The sequence below is a fragment of the Nicotiana tomentosiformis genome, chromosome 1 (assembly GCF_000390325.3).
Source record: "Nicotiana tomentosiformis chromosome 1, ASM39032v3, whole genome shotgun sequence".
Classification (NCBI taxonomy): domain Eukaryota; kingdom Viridiplantae; phylum Streptophyta; class Magnoliopsida; order Solanales; family Solanaceae; genus Nicotiana; species Nicotiana tomentosiformis.
The window spans coordinates 102717440-102735521 of NC_090812.1; the positions used below are offsets into that span (position 1 = coordinate 102717440).

General features: G+C 38.2%; 1 protein-coding gene across 1 annotated transcript; it reads left to right on the forward strand.

Moving 5' to 3' along the window:
• Positions 1–13156: 13156 nt before the first annotated feature.
• Positions 13157–17288, forward strand: LOC104115074 (uncharacterized). The gene is made up of 2 exons (XM_009625649.4): positions 13157–14089; positions 16569–17288. The coding sequence occupies exons 1-2, from the start codon at positions 13250–13252 to the stop codon at positions 16968–16970; spliced, it is 1242 nt and encodes a 413-aa protein (XP_009623944.1). The 5' UTR covers positions 13157–13249; the 3' UTR covers positions 16971–17288.
• The last annotated feature ends 794 nt before the right edge of the window (positions 17289–18082 follow it).

The window sequence follows — 18082 nt, forward strand, 5'->3', positions numbered from 1 at the left end:
ATATTCCTTTGGCTCAACATCTTAAAAACCCAAGTATGTGTTGAGTGTGTGCTGAGCAAATCTCACCTTGAGGTTACACACTTTGGTGACCTTTGTCACTTTTTTTATATGCTCCATATTGGCATAGAATTCACGGACAAGGTACTCTTTGGCATCCACGACACTCTGGGTGAACCACATTCACCCCTTGCATTCCTTGAACTGTCTCAACATTGCTGGGTTGTACCTCTCCAAATCTTTCAACTGAAACTGTCGCTCAAGAGTAAGCGACCTCACTGGCCACCATGTACGAAAGCTGGTGAAGGCAGACAAGCTAACAAAATAGTCCTCCCAGACTTCTTTCTTCTTCGACATTTCAAGGCCGTCAGTTGTAGCATCACCCCCTCTGCCATTATCGAGGATATCTTAAACTTGTGTATCTTGTGCCTCGGGGAAAGGTGTTGCCGATGGCTCAGAAGCCTGACTAGCACTCTCTGAGTCCTCGATAGTGCTATGAGATGAGGACGGCTCGTCCCTGAGTTGGTATCTCCCTTGCGGCATTGACTGTACGGCCGGCTGCTCCTGAACAGAGGTTGAGTTTTCCTCCAATACTTCCCTAGATAAGACATATGAGCTCATGTCAGAGAGATCTACACCTCTCTCCCAGTCGGTTGTAGCTTTCTTTGTAATTGTCATTTGTTGGCCAAGGGGTAAGGCACTCTTGCCTCGACCTCGAGAAGGTTCACCCCTCCCTTTAAAAGTGTCGCCTTTACCTCTAGATCGAACCATCGTCTGTATCAAACAAAGGCAATTGTTAGTTGCAATTTAAGGTTCAGACATACATATGAGATATACAAGTATACACCATAAAACATATTAAGGTTCACAGTTAAAGCATGCTTGAAGCAGAAGGATCTGCGGTCCGCACAATATTTTTGTGGCCGCAGATGAGGCCTTGCGGACTGGACAAAATTGTTTTGCGGCCGCAAAAGTGAAGTGTGGTCCGCACAATTTCACTTACGGCCGCACCTTTGAATCCTAAAAAGTAATAACTCTCTGATGATAGAGAATTGTATGATATGCGGCCGCAACCTGTTTTCTGCGGTCCACACAATTAATCCTGTGGCCGCACAATTGAATCAAAAAGTGTAGACTCTCTGATGACAGTAAAAGGACTGTCTTGCGGCCACGATGGAAAATGTGCGGTATGCATAATTTATATTGTGGCCGCAGATCCCTTCTTTCACTATGTTGCTCTAAAAACACTATCTGGGTTTTTCTACAAACATTCAGTTTTTCTATCTAGGTTTTGCAATTTTGTGAAAATTTTGACATGGCAATAGCATAGAGGCATGAAAATATGTTTACCCAATCCCCATAAAGCATGTATTAGTTAACCCACTACTGATTTACCTCCACATGAATGCACAATTGAATTCTATTGACAAATGGCCTAAGAAAATGACTAAAAGTTTACAAATTAAAAGAAAAGATTAATAAGAAATTGAAGCATACCAGATGAATGAATATGATGAGTGACTGATCAAAGATGTTGTGTGTGTGCACAGGTAGATTCACCAAGAAATTGCATGAGAGTACTGTTTTGTGCTTAGAGAGGGAAAGAAAAAAAATGTACAGTAGCCTTTATTCCTCTATTTATACTACTTGGTTTTGCTAAGGTAAGGAAGGTCAAGTGCGGCCGCATAATTCATGTGCGGTACGCACTCTGTTACTTAACTCGGCACCTCATCTACGGTCCGCACAATTTTGTATGTGGCCGCAGATTTCATGTTGCGGCCGCATATTTTCTTTTATGGTCACACATCGACCTGTTCTCTAACAAACTAAACTTCAGAGAGTTGACATTTTCCATCTTTCATTTGTGCGGTCCGCAAGCTAATTGTGCAGCCGCAGTACACTTTTACTGCAGCAACCATAAATGTACGGTCCGCACAAATCAACTGCGGGCCGCAATTCTTTCAATACTTAGCCACATTTTTGTTCACAGTTCCTGTAAGTCACACTCAGTCCTATAGCACACTTCAAATCAAGTTAGCACAAAAATAACACCTAACTACAAAAGGAGAAAGGAAAACATGGGTTACCTCCCAAGAAGCACTTGATTTAACGTCGCGGCACGATGCAGAATACCATCAATTGAAATGAATGACCGCCACGACGTGGCTATCTCCAACTTTTCCCAAATAGTGTTTCACCCGGTGACCATTGACTCGGAATACTTCATTATATTTGTTCTTCAAGTCCAATGCACCAAAAGGTGTCACACCCACAATTTCAAAAGGACTGCCCCATTTAGACTTTAGCTTCCCGAGAAACATCCTCAACCTTGAGTTTAACAACAATAGAAGATCGCCCACCTTGAACTCTTTGTTCCAAATGTATTTGTCATGAAGATATTTCATCTTTTCTTTGTACATGGATGAACTTGCATAAGCATAGTACCGGAACTCATCCAATTTATTTAAATGTGCAACCCTCAAGTTAGCGGCTACATCCCAATCAAGATTTAACTTCTTTAGAGCCCACATGGCCTTGTGCTTTAGTTCCACGAGAAGATGACAAGCTTTTCCGAACACCAACCGGTATGGCGATATTTCAATAGGTGTTTTGTAAGCCGACCGATAAGCCCATAGTGCATCATCAAGCTTCTTGGACTAATCTGTCCGATTAGCATTCACCATTTTGGACAAAATACTCTTTATCTCCCAGTTGGAGACTTTCACTTGACCGCTAGCTTGTGGATGATAGGGAGTTGTGACTTTATGAGTAACACCATACTTTCCAAGTAAAGTGTCGAAAGCCTTGTTGTAAAAATGTGACCCCCCATCGCTTATAATAGCCCGCGGAGTACCAAACCTTGTGAAAATATTCTTCTTCAAGAATGTCACCATACTTCTCGCCTCATTGTTGGGTAGAGCAATAGGCTCAGCCCATTTGGAAACATAATCAACTGCGACCAAGATGTAGGTGTTTCCATAAGAACTCACAAAAAGACCCATGAAGTCAATACCCTACACATCAAAAATATCAATCTCTAGAATGGTAGTGAGAGGAATTTCATTTTTCTTTGAGATTCCACCGGCCCATTGACATTCATCACATCTTTTCACTAGCTCACTAGCATCCTTGTAAAGAGTGGGCCAACAGAAATCGCAACTTAGCACTTTGGCCGTCGTTCTTGCTCCACCATGATGACCACCATATGGCGAAGAATGACAAGCCCCAAGAATTTCCCCTTGCTCTTCTTTCGGTACACATCTTCTAATCACCCCATCGTACAAATTCAGAAAAGGTATGGTTCATCCCAATAATATTCTTGACAATCCCGTTTGAGATTCTTCCTTTGGTTTGGAGAGAAACCATCCGAGATGATTCCACACACAAGAAATTTTTCTAGATCCACGAACCATGGCACCTCTTTCATTGAAATAGCCAAGAGTTGCTTATCGGGGAAGGATTCATTCATTTCAAGTCGATCATGCGGCCTCCCATCCTCCTCCAAATGAGATAAGTGGTCTGTCACTTGGTTTTCACTCCCTTTTCTATCTTGGATGTCAATATCAAACTCTTGCAACAAAAGCACCCATCTCATCAACCGAGCTTTGGAATCTTTCTTGCTCATAAGATAATGAAGTGCTGCATGATTCGTGTGGAAATTGACCTTTGCACCCTTCAAGTACGGGCAGAACTTCTCAATTGCAAACACAATGGCAATGAGCTCTTTCTCCATAACGGTGTAGTTGACTTGTGCACTATTCATGGTCTTACTAGCATAGTAGCTTGGGTGAAAAATCGTGTTGATGCGTTGCCCCAAAACAGCCCCAACCGGTACATCGCTTGCATCACATTAGTTCAAAAGGGACACTCCAATTTGGAGCAGTGATGATGGGAGTAGTTGTCAACTTGAACTTTAACAATTCAAAAGCTCTCATGCACTCATCATCGAAGTTGAACTTAGCATTCTTCTCAAGAATCTTGCACAACGGGGTTACCACCTTAGAGAAATCTTTGATGAAACGCAGGTAAAACCCCACGTGGCCTAAGAAACTCCGCATACCCTTCACCGAAGATGGAGGTGTAAGTTTAGAAATCACCTTAATCTTTGCCTTGTCAGCTTTAATTCCATTCTTTGAGATTTTGTGGCCAAGGACAATGCCTTCCTCGACCAAGAAATGACACTTCTTCCAATTGACCACCAAACTCGTTTCTTCACATCTTGCCAACACTTTATCCAAATTTGCAAGTCAATCATCAAAAGAATCTCCAACTATCGAGAAGTCATCCATGAACACTTCAAGGTAGTCCTCCACCATGTCTGTGAAGATAGACATCATACACCTTTGAAAATTCATCGGTGCATTGCACAAACCAAATGGCATCCGCTTGAAGGCGAACGTACCATAGGGACATGTAAAAGTTGTTTTCTCTTGATCCTCTGGAGCAATAAGAATTTGGTTGTAGCCCGAATACCCATCAAGAAAGTAATAGAAAGCACGGTCGATCAATCTATCAAGCATTTGATCTAAGAAAGGAAGTGGAAAATGATCATTTCTTGTGACTTTGTTGATCTTGTGATAGTCCATACACACCCTCCATCCGGTTACCGTTCTTGTAGGAATAAACTCATTCTTGTCATTGGTGATCACCGTCATGCCCCTCTTCTTCAGGACAAATTGAACCGGAGAAGTCCACGAATTATCGGAGATGGGATAGACAACCCCAACATCCAACCACTTGATAATCTCCTTTTTACAATTTCTTGCATAGCCTCATTGAGTCTCCTTTGATGTTCAATAGATGGTTTGGCGCCTTCCTCCAAGTTGATCTTATGCATGCAAAATGCGGGGCTTATTCCCCGAATATCCGCTAGTGTCCACCCAATAGCCTTCTTCCTCTTTTGTAGTACCGCCGATGTAGAATCTACCTACACGTTAGTCAAACAAGAGGAAACAATAACCAGTAGAGTAGAACAAGGGCCAAGAAATTCATACCAAATATGTGGAGGTAATGGCTTCAACTCCAAGGTAGGAGGATTTTCAATGGAAGGCTTTGTAGGAGAAGTTGTCTTATTTTCAAGATCCAAAGATAATTTTCGAGGTACATGATTGTACGACCCCATTCCTTGCAAAGAGTTCAGACATTCCATGAAGCCATCCATCTCATCACCATCAAAGTTGAGCAAGACGACCTACAACATATCACCAACATTGATTATAGAACTTGTGTCATCAATAATAACATCGGTCACCAAGTCCACAAAAGAGCACACATCATTGCTATTTGGTTGTCGCACGGACTTACACACATGGAACATCACTTTTTCATCACCAACCCGAAAAGTGAGCTCTCTGGCTTCAACATCATAAAAAGCCCTCCCCATAGCAAGGAAATGTCTTCCAAGAATAATCGGCACCTCATAATCAACTTCACAATCTAGAATGACAAAATCCGCCAGAAGAATGAATTTATCAACACAAACCAAGACATCTTCAATCACTCCCAAAAGGTCTCTTCATAGTACGATCGACCATTTGCAATCTCATAAAGGTGGGTCTTGGTTGCCCAATTCCCAAGGTCTTGAAAACCGAATAGGCATCAAATTGATACTTGCCCCAAGATCACAAAGAGCTTTAGCAAACATGGCACTTCCAATTGTACAAGGAATCGTGAAAGCACCGGGATCCTCTAACTTAGGAGCCATTGAATGCACAATTACACTCACTTGATGAGTGACTTTGATAGTTTCAAAATTCATTGACCGCTTCTTTGTCACGAGATCCTTCATAAACTTTGCATAACCGGGAATTTACTCCAAAGCTTCAACTAATGGCACATTGATTGAGAGACTCTTCATCATTTGAATGAACTTCTTGAATTGATTCTCACCATTTTGCTTGGAAAGTCTTTGAGGGTATGAAGGTGGAGGCTTAGGCAATGGTGCCTTAGACTTTTGCACTACTTGCTCCGATATGTCAATAATGTGATCCCTAGATGGGTTCACCTCATCTTGAGTCTCTTTCACACTATCATCAATCTCAATCCGAACTTCAGCATTTGATTGCACCACATTGTTCGGGACCTCTTCTTCTTGTACCACTTTCTCATCATCCACAAGTTGATTTTGACTTGAGGTGGGTGCATTTCCACTTCTTGTAGTAATGGTCAAAGCATGCCCCGTGTTGTGTCCACCCTTTGGATTTACTACTTTGTCACTTGGGAGTGCCCCCTTAGGACGAGAATTTAGAGCTTGAGAGATTTACCCAATTTGAACTTTTAAGTTGCGGATCGATGTGTTGTGTGAGGCAAGTTGGGCATCCGAATCGGCATTCTTTTCCATAATTTGTTTGAACATGTTCTCAATACGCCTCATTTCATTGTTTGACGAACTTGGACCATGGGAAGGATAATGAGGAGGGTTGCTCGGTTGTTGATACATTAGGGGCCTTTGAAAACCCGGCCCCCGATTGCCTTGATTATTGTTCCATCCACTGTGATTGTTCCCCCCCCCCCAATTTCCTTGATTATTTCCACTGTAATTTCCTTGATTGTTGTTATTATGACAACTCCCTTGATTGTCGCCACTACTCTAGTTTCCTTGGTTGTTAGAATTTCAATTGCCTTGATTGTTTTGAGGTCGCCATTATTGTTGGTTTGGGTCTTGGAAGTTGTTTCGTTTCCCTTGGAAGTTGTTCACATATTGCACCTCCTCTTCTTGTTCATTGTAAGAATCATCTTGATCAAAACCACTATCTTCTTGCATATAATTCTCCACTCGATGTTGCACTTCTGGACCCTTGGTCCATTTTTTGTTCACTATCATGATCACTCCCTCCATGACATTGACTTGCTTAGGATTTTGCACTTGTTGAAGTTGAGCCTTTGCTAATTGATACATGGTGGTAGTCGATTCGGCAATGGCTTGCCCATGGTCATGCAACTCTTTGTGAAGGTGGATCACGTTCAGATCACCTTGTAAAACATTAGCTGGGGATTGCCACACCAATGATGTTTCTTCCATTTCCTCTAAAATCTCACACGCCTTCGCATAAGGCGTAGTCATGAAGTTTCCACCGGCAAGTTGATTCACTACACATTGGTTGGTTGTGTTAATCCCACGATAGAAAGTTTCTTGAATCATATTTTCCGTTATATCGTTGTTGGGACATTCCTTAACCATTATTCTATAACATTCCTATATCTCGTACAGTGGTTCATTTGGATCTTGCTTGAATGCTAAAATCTCATCCCGAAGTGTAGCCATGTACCCCGGAGAGAAGAACTTAGAAATAAACTTTTACGCCAACTCATCCCAAGTGTAAATGGAATGGTTCGGCAAATGTTCCAACCAATCCAAATCTTTCCCTTGTAGAGAGAAAGGAAAAAGCCTTAGCCTCAATGCATCCTCAGAGACATTTGTTTGTTTGCTCCCCCAACAAGTGTCCACAAATTCCTTTAAATGTTTGTATGCATTTTGACTTGGAGCACCGGTGAAGAAACCTCGTTGCTCTAGCAAATTGAGCATCACATTGGTGATTTGAAAGTTTCCCGCCCTAATACGGGGAGGGACTATTGCACTAGCATATCCCTCATTGGGTAATACCCGGTGTGGAGCCGCTCGTGGTAGAGGTGGAGGTGGAGCGGGGACATTGGGGACTCGGCCTCTCTTATTGGCTTGAGGTTCAAGAGGAACCTCATCAACTTAGTCATCCTCAACGTCCACATCCCCCAAAGGCAAATTTCCGAGCTTATTGTTCGCCATGGTTGTACCTAACGCCGTTTTTAACTCCCAGGCAACGACACCGACGTGATCACCTCAATAGAGATATGAAACGGTCGTATACAATAATAAATACCCAACTAGGAGTCGGGGTCGAATCCACTGGGAGCTAGGATGGGAGTTAGGGGTATATATTTCAAATGAGCAATTGGATTATCTAGATTGTACTTCCACAACAAGGATTTGTTTTTTATTTCTACTGTTAATCTAATAACTGCAAGATAAAGAAAGTAGACTAGAGATAATTATTTTTAATATTTTTTCCAAATGGGTAAAAGGCCTAGGGATGTGACCATAACCTAGGTGTTTGCCTGGTGGGATAAAAATATTAATGTTTATTTTGTTAATTGGGGTGTATTATAGCTCTCAACTCTATATTACCCACTCAATACCTCTGGGTCAGAGAGTGGTTTTGCCCAATTTGGCTTTCTCAAGACCAAATGGGTATCACCCAAAACAGTTGATAAGAGCTCAAGCCAGGTTATTACTATCTCTAGGTTGACCCTTTAATTGGGTTAATCAATCTCTCAATTGACCCAATTCCTTGTTAGCTAAGTTATCCTAGACTAGGTCCATCTTTCTCAAGTAGAGACTAAGTCAAATAGGCATGAACTAATATTTGCAACCATTAATTCTACAATTAAAGCATGAACTAAGCTAAATAATCAACACACAATCATAAACAAGTACTAAATTAGATACCCATAAGATTTACACACTAGGGTTGGGTCACAACCTTAGTAAAGGTCTAGCTACTCATAATGGGATTTGAAGAAAATAAGAAAGAAAAATTAATTAAACTCATAATGAAAGCTTAAAATGATTAAATCTAATGTAAATACACCAAAGCAATCTAAAACTTCCTAAAGTAGTAAAGAAAAACGGCTACAACAACTTCAGATGTTCAAACTTGACCTAATTTAGTGAAACTCATCTATTTATACAAGGCTAAAAATCTTGGACACAAATACCCCTCAGGTGGTTTTGCAGCCGCATAATTCTATGTGTGGTTCATAGATTTCTTCATCTGGAAGGAAGTGGAGTTCTACGGCTGCACATTTCTGAACTGCGACCGCGAAGTGATCTTCTTGCAGCCGCACATTTCTGTGATGCGACCGTAAGGAAACTCTTCTGCGGACGCATAATTCTTGTGCGGTCCGCAATTCACAGAGGCTTCTAGACTTGGTCTTTTTGCATACTCTCTGTTCTTCGACTCTTAGCCTAGTTTTACGGCCTCACAAATCATGTGCGGTCCACACTTTACGCAAAGTTCTGCTAAACTTCTCTTCTTGGTTTGCGGTTGCAGATGGAATTCTGTGGTCCGCAATTTCTTCTGTAGCCGAAGAATTCCTTCTGCGGATCGCACATTTGTGCTTCTGTGCCCTTTATTGCCTTGTGCTTCGGAACACTCCTTTTTGAGTCAGATTTCATCTCGGGAGACCAAACTTCCAGCATACCTGCAATTTTGTAAAAGTTCATTAGTTTCAGAAACACAATTCAATATTTTTGGACTAAAACAAAAGCTAAAAGGCGCTAATAAGCAGTCAAAATCCCTACTTATCAGTGCACAATTGACGAAGGCAGGCTACCGTCCGCCATATGGATGGGCCCGCTTGTGCTAAGAAAATCTGGTACCAGTGGTAAAATTCTAAAATTATCGGGTCGAGCCCTTCACTCGACCTCAAAGAGAAGAGACCCAAAGTAAAGGAATATATATAGACATACGTAAACCCCTTCCTAGAGTAGGTAACTCGCTCTACCATATATGGGGCGGGGATTTCAACATTGGGGCAGGTACAGTCCTCCTTCAAAGTAGGGATACTAGAAGGACGAATGAAATAGGGATACCTGCAAACTGGCCAAAACCGGCGGCTTTGAGAAGTTGCAGAGGAGGTTTGTTCTTGAAGATCGTTTGCAACGCTGAGATGGAGAGGTATGGTGGTGTTAACAGTTGGAGGATCAAACTCAATGTCAACCTCCTTGGCTTTGTTTTTCTTCGATCCCCCACTGAAGAAAAGACCAGTGTTTCCGAAGGAAGCAGTGTAAGAAGACATGGTAGTAAAAGATCGGCAAAGACGTCTTACTGAGAAGGTTGAAGATTGTAAAAAAGCTCTAATGAAATTCAGAGAAAGAAAAGGATTGTAAGAGTAGTAAAAATGAAGAAGTAAAAATGATGAGTAGTGAAGAAGATATAGACGGCAAAAATCATGGTCATGATTACCTCGAAGCCCAGCGAAAAATACTTGCTGAATCGCGGGGCAACATGTGTTCAGAGTATTAAATGCGAATAGACATGCGTCTCTTCAAATGTTAGAGATTGTTCAGAAACTCTCCCGCCAAGAAAGAAATACTCATCTACTTCCCTGTAACACTGAGTTGCGTCACTATAAAATAGGGGAACTATCTGTATGGTGAAATTGGTTGATTACAAGTGGCTAAATAGAAAGATGACATGTGAAACCGAGAACAGACAGAAGTTGAGTCGGTAAATAATTGGCATAGGTTACGAAGTACGTAACCAATACAAGATGAATCTTGAAGGAAGCATAATCGATGGTAAAGACTCGAAGGCTTGACATCGAATAGAATTTAATGAGCAACTATTTCAGAGAATATTTGCATCCAAAGCCAGCCATTATGCACCCATCAATGACATTTTTATTCTCATTCAAGAAGAGCTTGATTTTAGGATCTTGTCTCCCTAGGAATAACTATAAATATCAGATTGACAGCTCTTGTACAGGACATGAAATATTCTGCACACAAAAGTTATAGCATACTCATTTTAAAGAATTTTATCATTGCCTTATCTTTGTTTCTGCTTTTGCTCTAGGAAAGACCAAGCTCAATCGCTAATCTTATTTTTATTCTTATTTCTTTATCGTTTATGGATCAAATCTATTTGCTTGTCTATAAATCACGTTACAAATTCAATTATACCGTTTTACGGGTAAACAATCATAATAATAAGAATAATAAATTTTCATAAAACAAGTACGGCTAATAAGTCATAAAAGAAATTAATTGAATTTCTTTAGTTAGTGTTGGTTTTGATCTGATTTTAATTTATCTTGGAATTTATTTGAGTTGCTGTCTAATGGACACTTATGGACCAGTCAACAAACCGAGTCTGAGCCTAAAATATTATGTTAAAAACATGAAATGGAAAAAGTCTAAGAAATCATAAATTACATTACACTAATATATATTTTTACGGATAAATAATTAAATCTTTTAATTAATTATTTAGCAAGAGAATCCAATTCAATTATTTTTTAAATTCATCATATGAGTAAAAATTTTATTCAAGTTAAAACAAAATCTTAGGATACATAAATTTATTCCATAAAAAGAGTGTTAGAACACAAAGTAAAAATGTTAGTATATTATTAAGAATTAAAATGCTACACAAGTGACTGCAGAAGCACAATCAAAACTAAATCCTAATCAAAAATAAGCTTTCAAGATGATATAATAAAAAGTCTACTCTGGTATAACGGGATTAGTTTTTGTAGATGCATCCGACGGAATCGAAATAATATTTCTATGTCATGCATTACTTGCAAATATCATATCAAAAGGCATAACACTGTTAATAATAATAGCAAGTGGTGTACCAACAATGATTTTATTGTGATGCCACCCACTTTAGATTTGATATACATCTTCAAACAACTTAAATAACCATCACAAATATATCAAAGCAAAGCAGTGGTACTAAATTTATAAGGAAAGTAAAATTGATAATATGGGATGAAGCACTTATGGCAAAGTGTCAAACGATCGAAATAATTGTCTAGCGTTCTTATTAATGAATTGTTTAGTGAAAAATTAATGTTTGGGAGGTGATTTCTGTCAAATACTACCAGTAGTTCCAAAATCGACAAAAGCAGAGAGTGTAAAAGCTAGCTTGCCAAAGTTATATTTCTGGCCTCAAATGAAAAAGATTCAACTAACAAGAAATATAAAGTAAGAACAGATCTACTATTCAATGTCTTCTTGCTTCGTGTCGGAAACGAAGAAAAGCATCCAATAAAAGATGATTTGATTTTTCCTGAACACTTGATTATCAATTCCAACGGTAATAGTAGTACATTTAATAAGAGAAATATTTATATCATTAGATTAAAATGCAATTTGTGCAAATCGCATGATAGAATTAAAAAGATATCTTAGCTAGCAGAAATGAATATGTTGATCAACTAAATAAAAGGTTGATTGCAAAATTTTATAATAAAAATAAAATATTTTTTAGTTTTTGACTCAGCAAAAAATGATACCAATAATTACTACCAAGAAAAATACTTAAATACTTTAATACCAAATGACCTTCTATCATACATGTTTGTTGTCAAGTTTATTACTTCTTACGTATGTTAATGTCACCATATATATAATAGACTAAGTTAAAATTGATCTTCCATTGTATATAGGTTAATTTTGAAAAAAAATATGTATGTCATGCTACAGAAAAATCTGAATACGCCGAATAGCTTATGTAATACACACAGATGGTATATAAAAGTTTTGACAATAACGTCATATATGCAAAAATTATGATACTAGTCAATGTGCTTCTAAATATATTCTTATCCCTGAATTCAACTTTCGTCTTCCGAAATTAAGGAATATCCTTTTAAATTTGTGTGAAAATAATATTTAGTATGTTTATATTTTGCAAATATAACAAATAAAGCACAAGGACAAACATCCTAAATATTGAACTATATTTATCACAATATGTTTTCTTGCACGAACAACTGTATGTTGCACTTTCAAGAGGGATATCAAGATCGACAACAAGAGTTTTGGTTAAGGAAGAGCAACCACATCATTATGAGGAAACATACACAAAAAAACATTGTCCACAAAGAAGTGTCGTTAAGATACCATCACATTAAATACTTTTAAACTATAATAGATAATTATCTAACTAACATGACAAAATTAATCATTTGTGTAAGTTTTGATGATGTCCTTTTATTTTAAATTCATGTATTATGCTAATTTAATAATATTTTTTGGCATTTAGATGATTTTTGTATTATTATATATAAAATTTCTCTCATTAATTAATTATTTTTGTTCCTTCATATAAATAAATATTTAAAGCATTACGTGTCATTATTAACGTGCAACACACATTCATAGATACTAGTATGTTTTTAAAAATGTATACATGTAATATTAAATTGAGTTTTTAAGTTTGACTTTCTTAGATAACACCAAACTAAATCAATTATGGTAAAAAAATATCTCTTCAATTAACCAAATTAATCAAACCATTACTCTTTGTTTTCCGAATTAAATTGAATTGTTTTCATTCTACGCCCAAGCCAAGGGGCAGAAAATATAAATACTAGAATTCCGGGTCCCATTTCGCAATTAGAATAACCACTTTTCCTCCGGTATAGCTATCCTCTCTTCCATTCTCAGATTAGAGCAGGAGAAACCCTAAGCGGTATCGGACCGATGGATATACTGAAACAGGAATTGGAGAAACGACGGCAAAGCTTAGCCCAAGACGTCGGCGGACGGAAAGTTTTCAAGCGATCGGAAATCGAACAGAAACGCCTCCAGAGAATTCGCGAAGAGGAAAAACGTGAAGCCGAAACCAAATCCCTCCGTCAAAAGCAATTAGAACAGCAACAGAACCCTACCGATAAATCCTCTTCAAAATCAAACTCCAAAACCGACATCCAATCCCTCAAGCAGGATTCATCATCTTCTTCGGCTTCCAAAGCACCAACCGACGAGCAAAAAATCGATGATTTAAACCTTCCACGACAGGAGGTGATTCGCCGCCTTAGGTTTCTGAAACAACCGGTGACTTTGTTCGGAGAAGATGATGTGGCGAGGCTCGATCGGTTGAAGTTTGTATTAAAAGCTGGATTGTTTGAAGTTGATGATAGTGACATGACTGAGGGACAAACAAATGATTTTCTGAGAGATATTGTGGAATTGAAGAAACGGCAGAAGTCAGGCATGTTGAGTGAGAGGAAGAGGAAGGTGCCGACGGAGGATGCCGGAGAGGATAAAGATGGTGGAGGAGGTGATGAAGATTTGAGTGGAGATGGAGAAGAGGATGTGGATCATGATAAGGATGTGAAGAGGATGAAGACGAATTTCGAAGAGTTGTGTGATGAGGATAAGATTTTGGTGTTCTTTAAGAAGTTGTTGAATGAGTGGAATCAGGAACTCGATGAGATGACCGAGGCTGAAAAGCGGACAGCTAAGGGGAAATCAATGGTTGCTACTTTTAAGCAGTGTGCTAGGTACTTGAATCCTTTATTCAAGTTCTGCAGGAAAAAGGTATAATTTTGCACCTCCTTTTAGTTGCTTGCTTTCTTTAGATGCTATATTTTATATCTCCAAATCCTGAAGCTGCAAACACAATTATTTTTTTACGAGTTGAAGTTCTATGAACTGCCAATGTAAATATTTTACACAATCAGGCCGCTAATTACATGTAAATCTCTTGATAAGCATTCATGGGTAATCTGATAAACATGGTAATTAACCTGCTATCACGAGTTACATTCACCAAAAGTGTAAAAGAATCTTTACATATATAACTGAAATCCTTTTTATAAACATAATTGCTTGAAATTAAAGCTCAGTTAGGAATTTACTCAATCGGACTGAATTTGAGTCTCAGGTGGATCTAATTTATGAAAGATTGATGATGCAATTTGGTATTGAATGTGGTCTATGTGGGAGTTTTAATTGTGATATATAAATTATGGTATGTTGTAGAAGCTCATGGTTGCATTTAGTCGTGGCGTATTTTAATCAAATAAATGAAGTCATCATAACCGGAGTTGATTTTTGATGATTGTTTTTGAAACTTGATTGAAATTGATCTTGAAGATTTATGATCTCTTGTTCTTCCAAAAATTTACTTGTTAGTGGTGGAATTGGAAGTATTATGAACCATTGACGAAGGATAGGGGAACATGCTTACTGTAGATCATGTGTTAGGTCTTGCCTACACATCGTCTCATCTGACATAATGGGCATTGGAAAACCTGAAAGAGAAGAATCACAGCATTCTTTTTACAAGAAGTTTTTTGTCTTTACTCTGATCATCTCTCATGTCATCCATGGTTGAATAGATGATAGGATAAACTAATTATCCTTTGGCCCGTTCTCTTGTGAATAAGGATGTTATATTCCAAGGTAGCGATGGTATAACGACATGGAAGAGTAATAGTTCATAGAATTTGAAGTCAAAGAAAAAGTCCCTGTATACACATGCATAAAAGGATTAGAACATATTTCTTCTGTATATAAATATTCAAGGATGCACGCATTACATAAGTTAATTATCTTAGTTGTCAAAAAAGTTAATGTTCTTACTGAAAAATATAGCATTGAGTTAATTAATAGATGCATATGTACTGTGCACGAGATCTCATCTGTTATCCTTCATGTGATAATGATAATTATAGATGATGATTAGTTAAGTAGCGCATAGGATATTAAGTTTCTAAGCTTTGGCACTATGCGCATTGAACTTTTCATTGAAAGCAATCAGATCTGTCTGTCTTTACAAAAGAGTAACAAAGAAACCATTTCCTAGCTTCACAAAGTTAAAATGAAAAACCGCATATGATTAACTCGCATGAAGCACAAGGATCACTTGGGATAGGAGGAGTTATATAATTGAGAATGTAAATTAGCACTACATTGTGGATGACATAATTGAAGTAAATGCAGAGAGAACGATGGTGGAGATTGCTACATCGTGGATGACATAATGGAAGTAAATATAGAGAGAATGAGGGTGGGGGTTGTTGCATCGTGGAAGGCATAATGGAAGTAAATACAGAGAGAACGAGGGTGAGGATTGTTACATTGTGGATGACATAATGGAAGTAAATACAGAGAGAACGATGGTGGAGATTGCTACATAGTGGATGACATAATGGAAGTAAATATAGAGAGAATGAGGGTGGGGGTTGTTGCATCGTGGATGGCATAATGGAAGTAAATACAGAGAGAACGAGGGTGAGGATTGTTACATTGTGGATGACATAATGGAAGTAAATACAGAGAGAACGAAGGTGGGGATTGTTACCCGGACAAAACCCACTCTGTCCGATGCTTGCATGGGGGTTTTATAGAGTAAACCAAAACTATTATTTTTAATTCTGAGATGAGCTTAACAAAGCTACATGTCAATGAGGATTCATATGGTTGATCTCAATCATGAATTGAGGTATAATAGTTGTTGTTGAAGGGTTTAGTTGTTACTTTAGTGGATGCTGAACCAGCACCTCCGGTTCTCTCTTTACTCAATAAAATCCACAAGCAATTCACTAATTTTGTAAAGCCAAGTATATCGAATGTGACGATTTTTCTATTGAGCTAAGTTGATTATTACTCGAACTTAATTTCTAATGGTAGGTTATTGAGCTAAGTGAGGATATAGGAGGTATATATGTTATATAGTTGGAAAGCTAATATATATCACTTTAGCTTCTGTTTGTCCATTATATTGTGTATATGGTTGAGCTGTGCTGCTGATTTATCTCCTCAAATATCACCCAATCCGTATAAGTTCGGAACCTGAGCTGAATATGCTGGTAAAGTGGAATTGCATGTAAGTCAATAATTCTGTTGAGGAGATCTTTACTGCTGCTGTTGTCTTCTTTCTTTTTTCTTTCTTTTTTAATAAATGAGTTTGAACCAATATGTTGCTTTCATCTTCTCTTTTAAGATTCTTATTCAAATTACTTGTTCTGCATGGGAAGCTTATTTTGTCATGGTGTACTTGTTGTGTGTCTAGTTACTTCCTGATGACATTAGGCAAGCACTACTTGTGGTGGTCGAATGCTGTATGAAGAGGGACTATCTAGCTGCAATGGATCAGTACATTAAGATGGCAATTGGTAATGCACCTTGGCCTATTGGTGTTACTATGGTGGGTATTCACGAGCGGTCAGCTCGTGAGAAGATTTACACTAATAGTGTTGCGCATATCATGAACGACGAAACAACTAGGAAATATCTGCAGTCAGTTAAAAGACTGATGACATTCTGCCAACGACGGTACCCGGCAATGCCATCCAAAGCTGTGGAGTTCAATAGCCTTGCAAATGGTAGTGACTTGCAGTCACTGCTTGCAGAAGAGGGGACATCTGGAGGATCTCAAACCTCGGAGGAAAGGCTTCGAATAATGCCCGCATAAGGGATATTCTGCAGAATCTATCAATTAATTTGCCTTGGGATTCTGGGTTTTCGTATGTTGATTCTCAATTATGTAGCTGAATTGTGGCCCGAGTCAAGGCCTGCCCTGCAACCCCTTGCACAAGGGGAGGAAAAACAACGTCCTTGATTGTAACTTCTAAAACTGGATCGTATGTTAGAGAAAACTTGCCTGCAGTTCTGCATTGAGTAATTCAGACTGAAATTAAATATTGTCATGTATCATATTTCAGTAGATTGGATTTTGGTCATGCGTAAATATTGAACTAATCAAATGATAATCAAGTGACGATTTGTTGTTTTTAACCCAAAATGCTTGGACTCTCACATGTGTTATTAGTTGCTTGTATGTTTTAAGTTCATGAGGTATTGTTTTCTTTCCTATTTTCTGAATAAAATAATTTAATGTTAATATAATATATTTTCAAGAATAGAAGCACAGGCACGGTATCAAATATCAATATCCATACATATTTAGCATGTTTAAGTACCGTTGTTACAATGGATGCAAAGCTAATAGTAATAAACATGCCGAGCCAAAGATAATGGATGCATCGTCAACGACAAAGAGGACAGTAGGAATATCAATTTATTTATGTATCAAATGTGTGGTAGTTCATGCTTTTTGTGATTTGCTGAGAGAAAGGCCAGGGTACTTTGCCTCTATTACTTTTAAGTCAAGAATATATGTTATCGTGACCAAATGCCTAGCTAGTGCTTTAGTGTTCGTGAATCGCAGAGCAAAGATTCGGATAATACTTGCATTATACGAACGATTCCACATTCCGGTATAAATGGAATAACTCTTTAAAAGAGAAAGTAAAATCCAATTTAAAAAGGAAGATATGCACCCTATGTTCTCTTTGAAACAAAAAAGAATTGGCAAATTTTGAGAAAGTATGGACCTAAGCGTTATAAGAGGACATAGAAAGACAAAGAGTAAATGCAAATTCTAGGATCATGAGATTATTTTAACTTCAAAAAAACTGATAAATATGATAGCTAGAAGAAATATCAGGCATTAATTATCCTAAGCTTTTTTTTTGGTTTCTGACTCGTGTCTGGTACCCGCTATAAGGTTCGACTTTCTCAAGT

Excerpts from the sequence above, each read along its gene's own strand:
- LOC104115074 (XM_009625649.4), top strand. The coding sequence starts at position 13,250 with ATGGATATACTGAAACAGGAATTGGAGAAACGACGGCAAAGCTTAGCC. Across the intron at positions 14,090-16,568 it reads TCAAGTTCTGCAGGAAAAAG|TTACTTCCTGATGACATTAG; the intron begins GTATAATTTTGC and ends TTGTGTGTCTAG.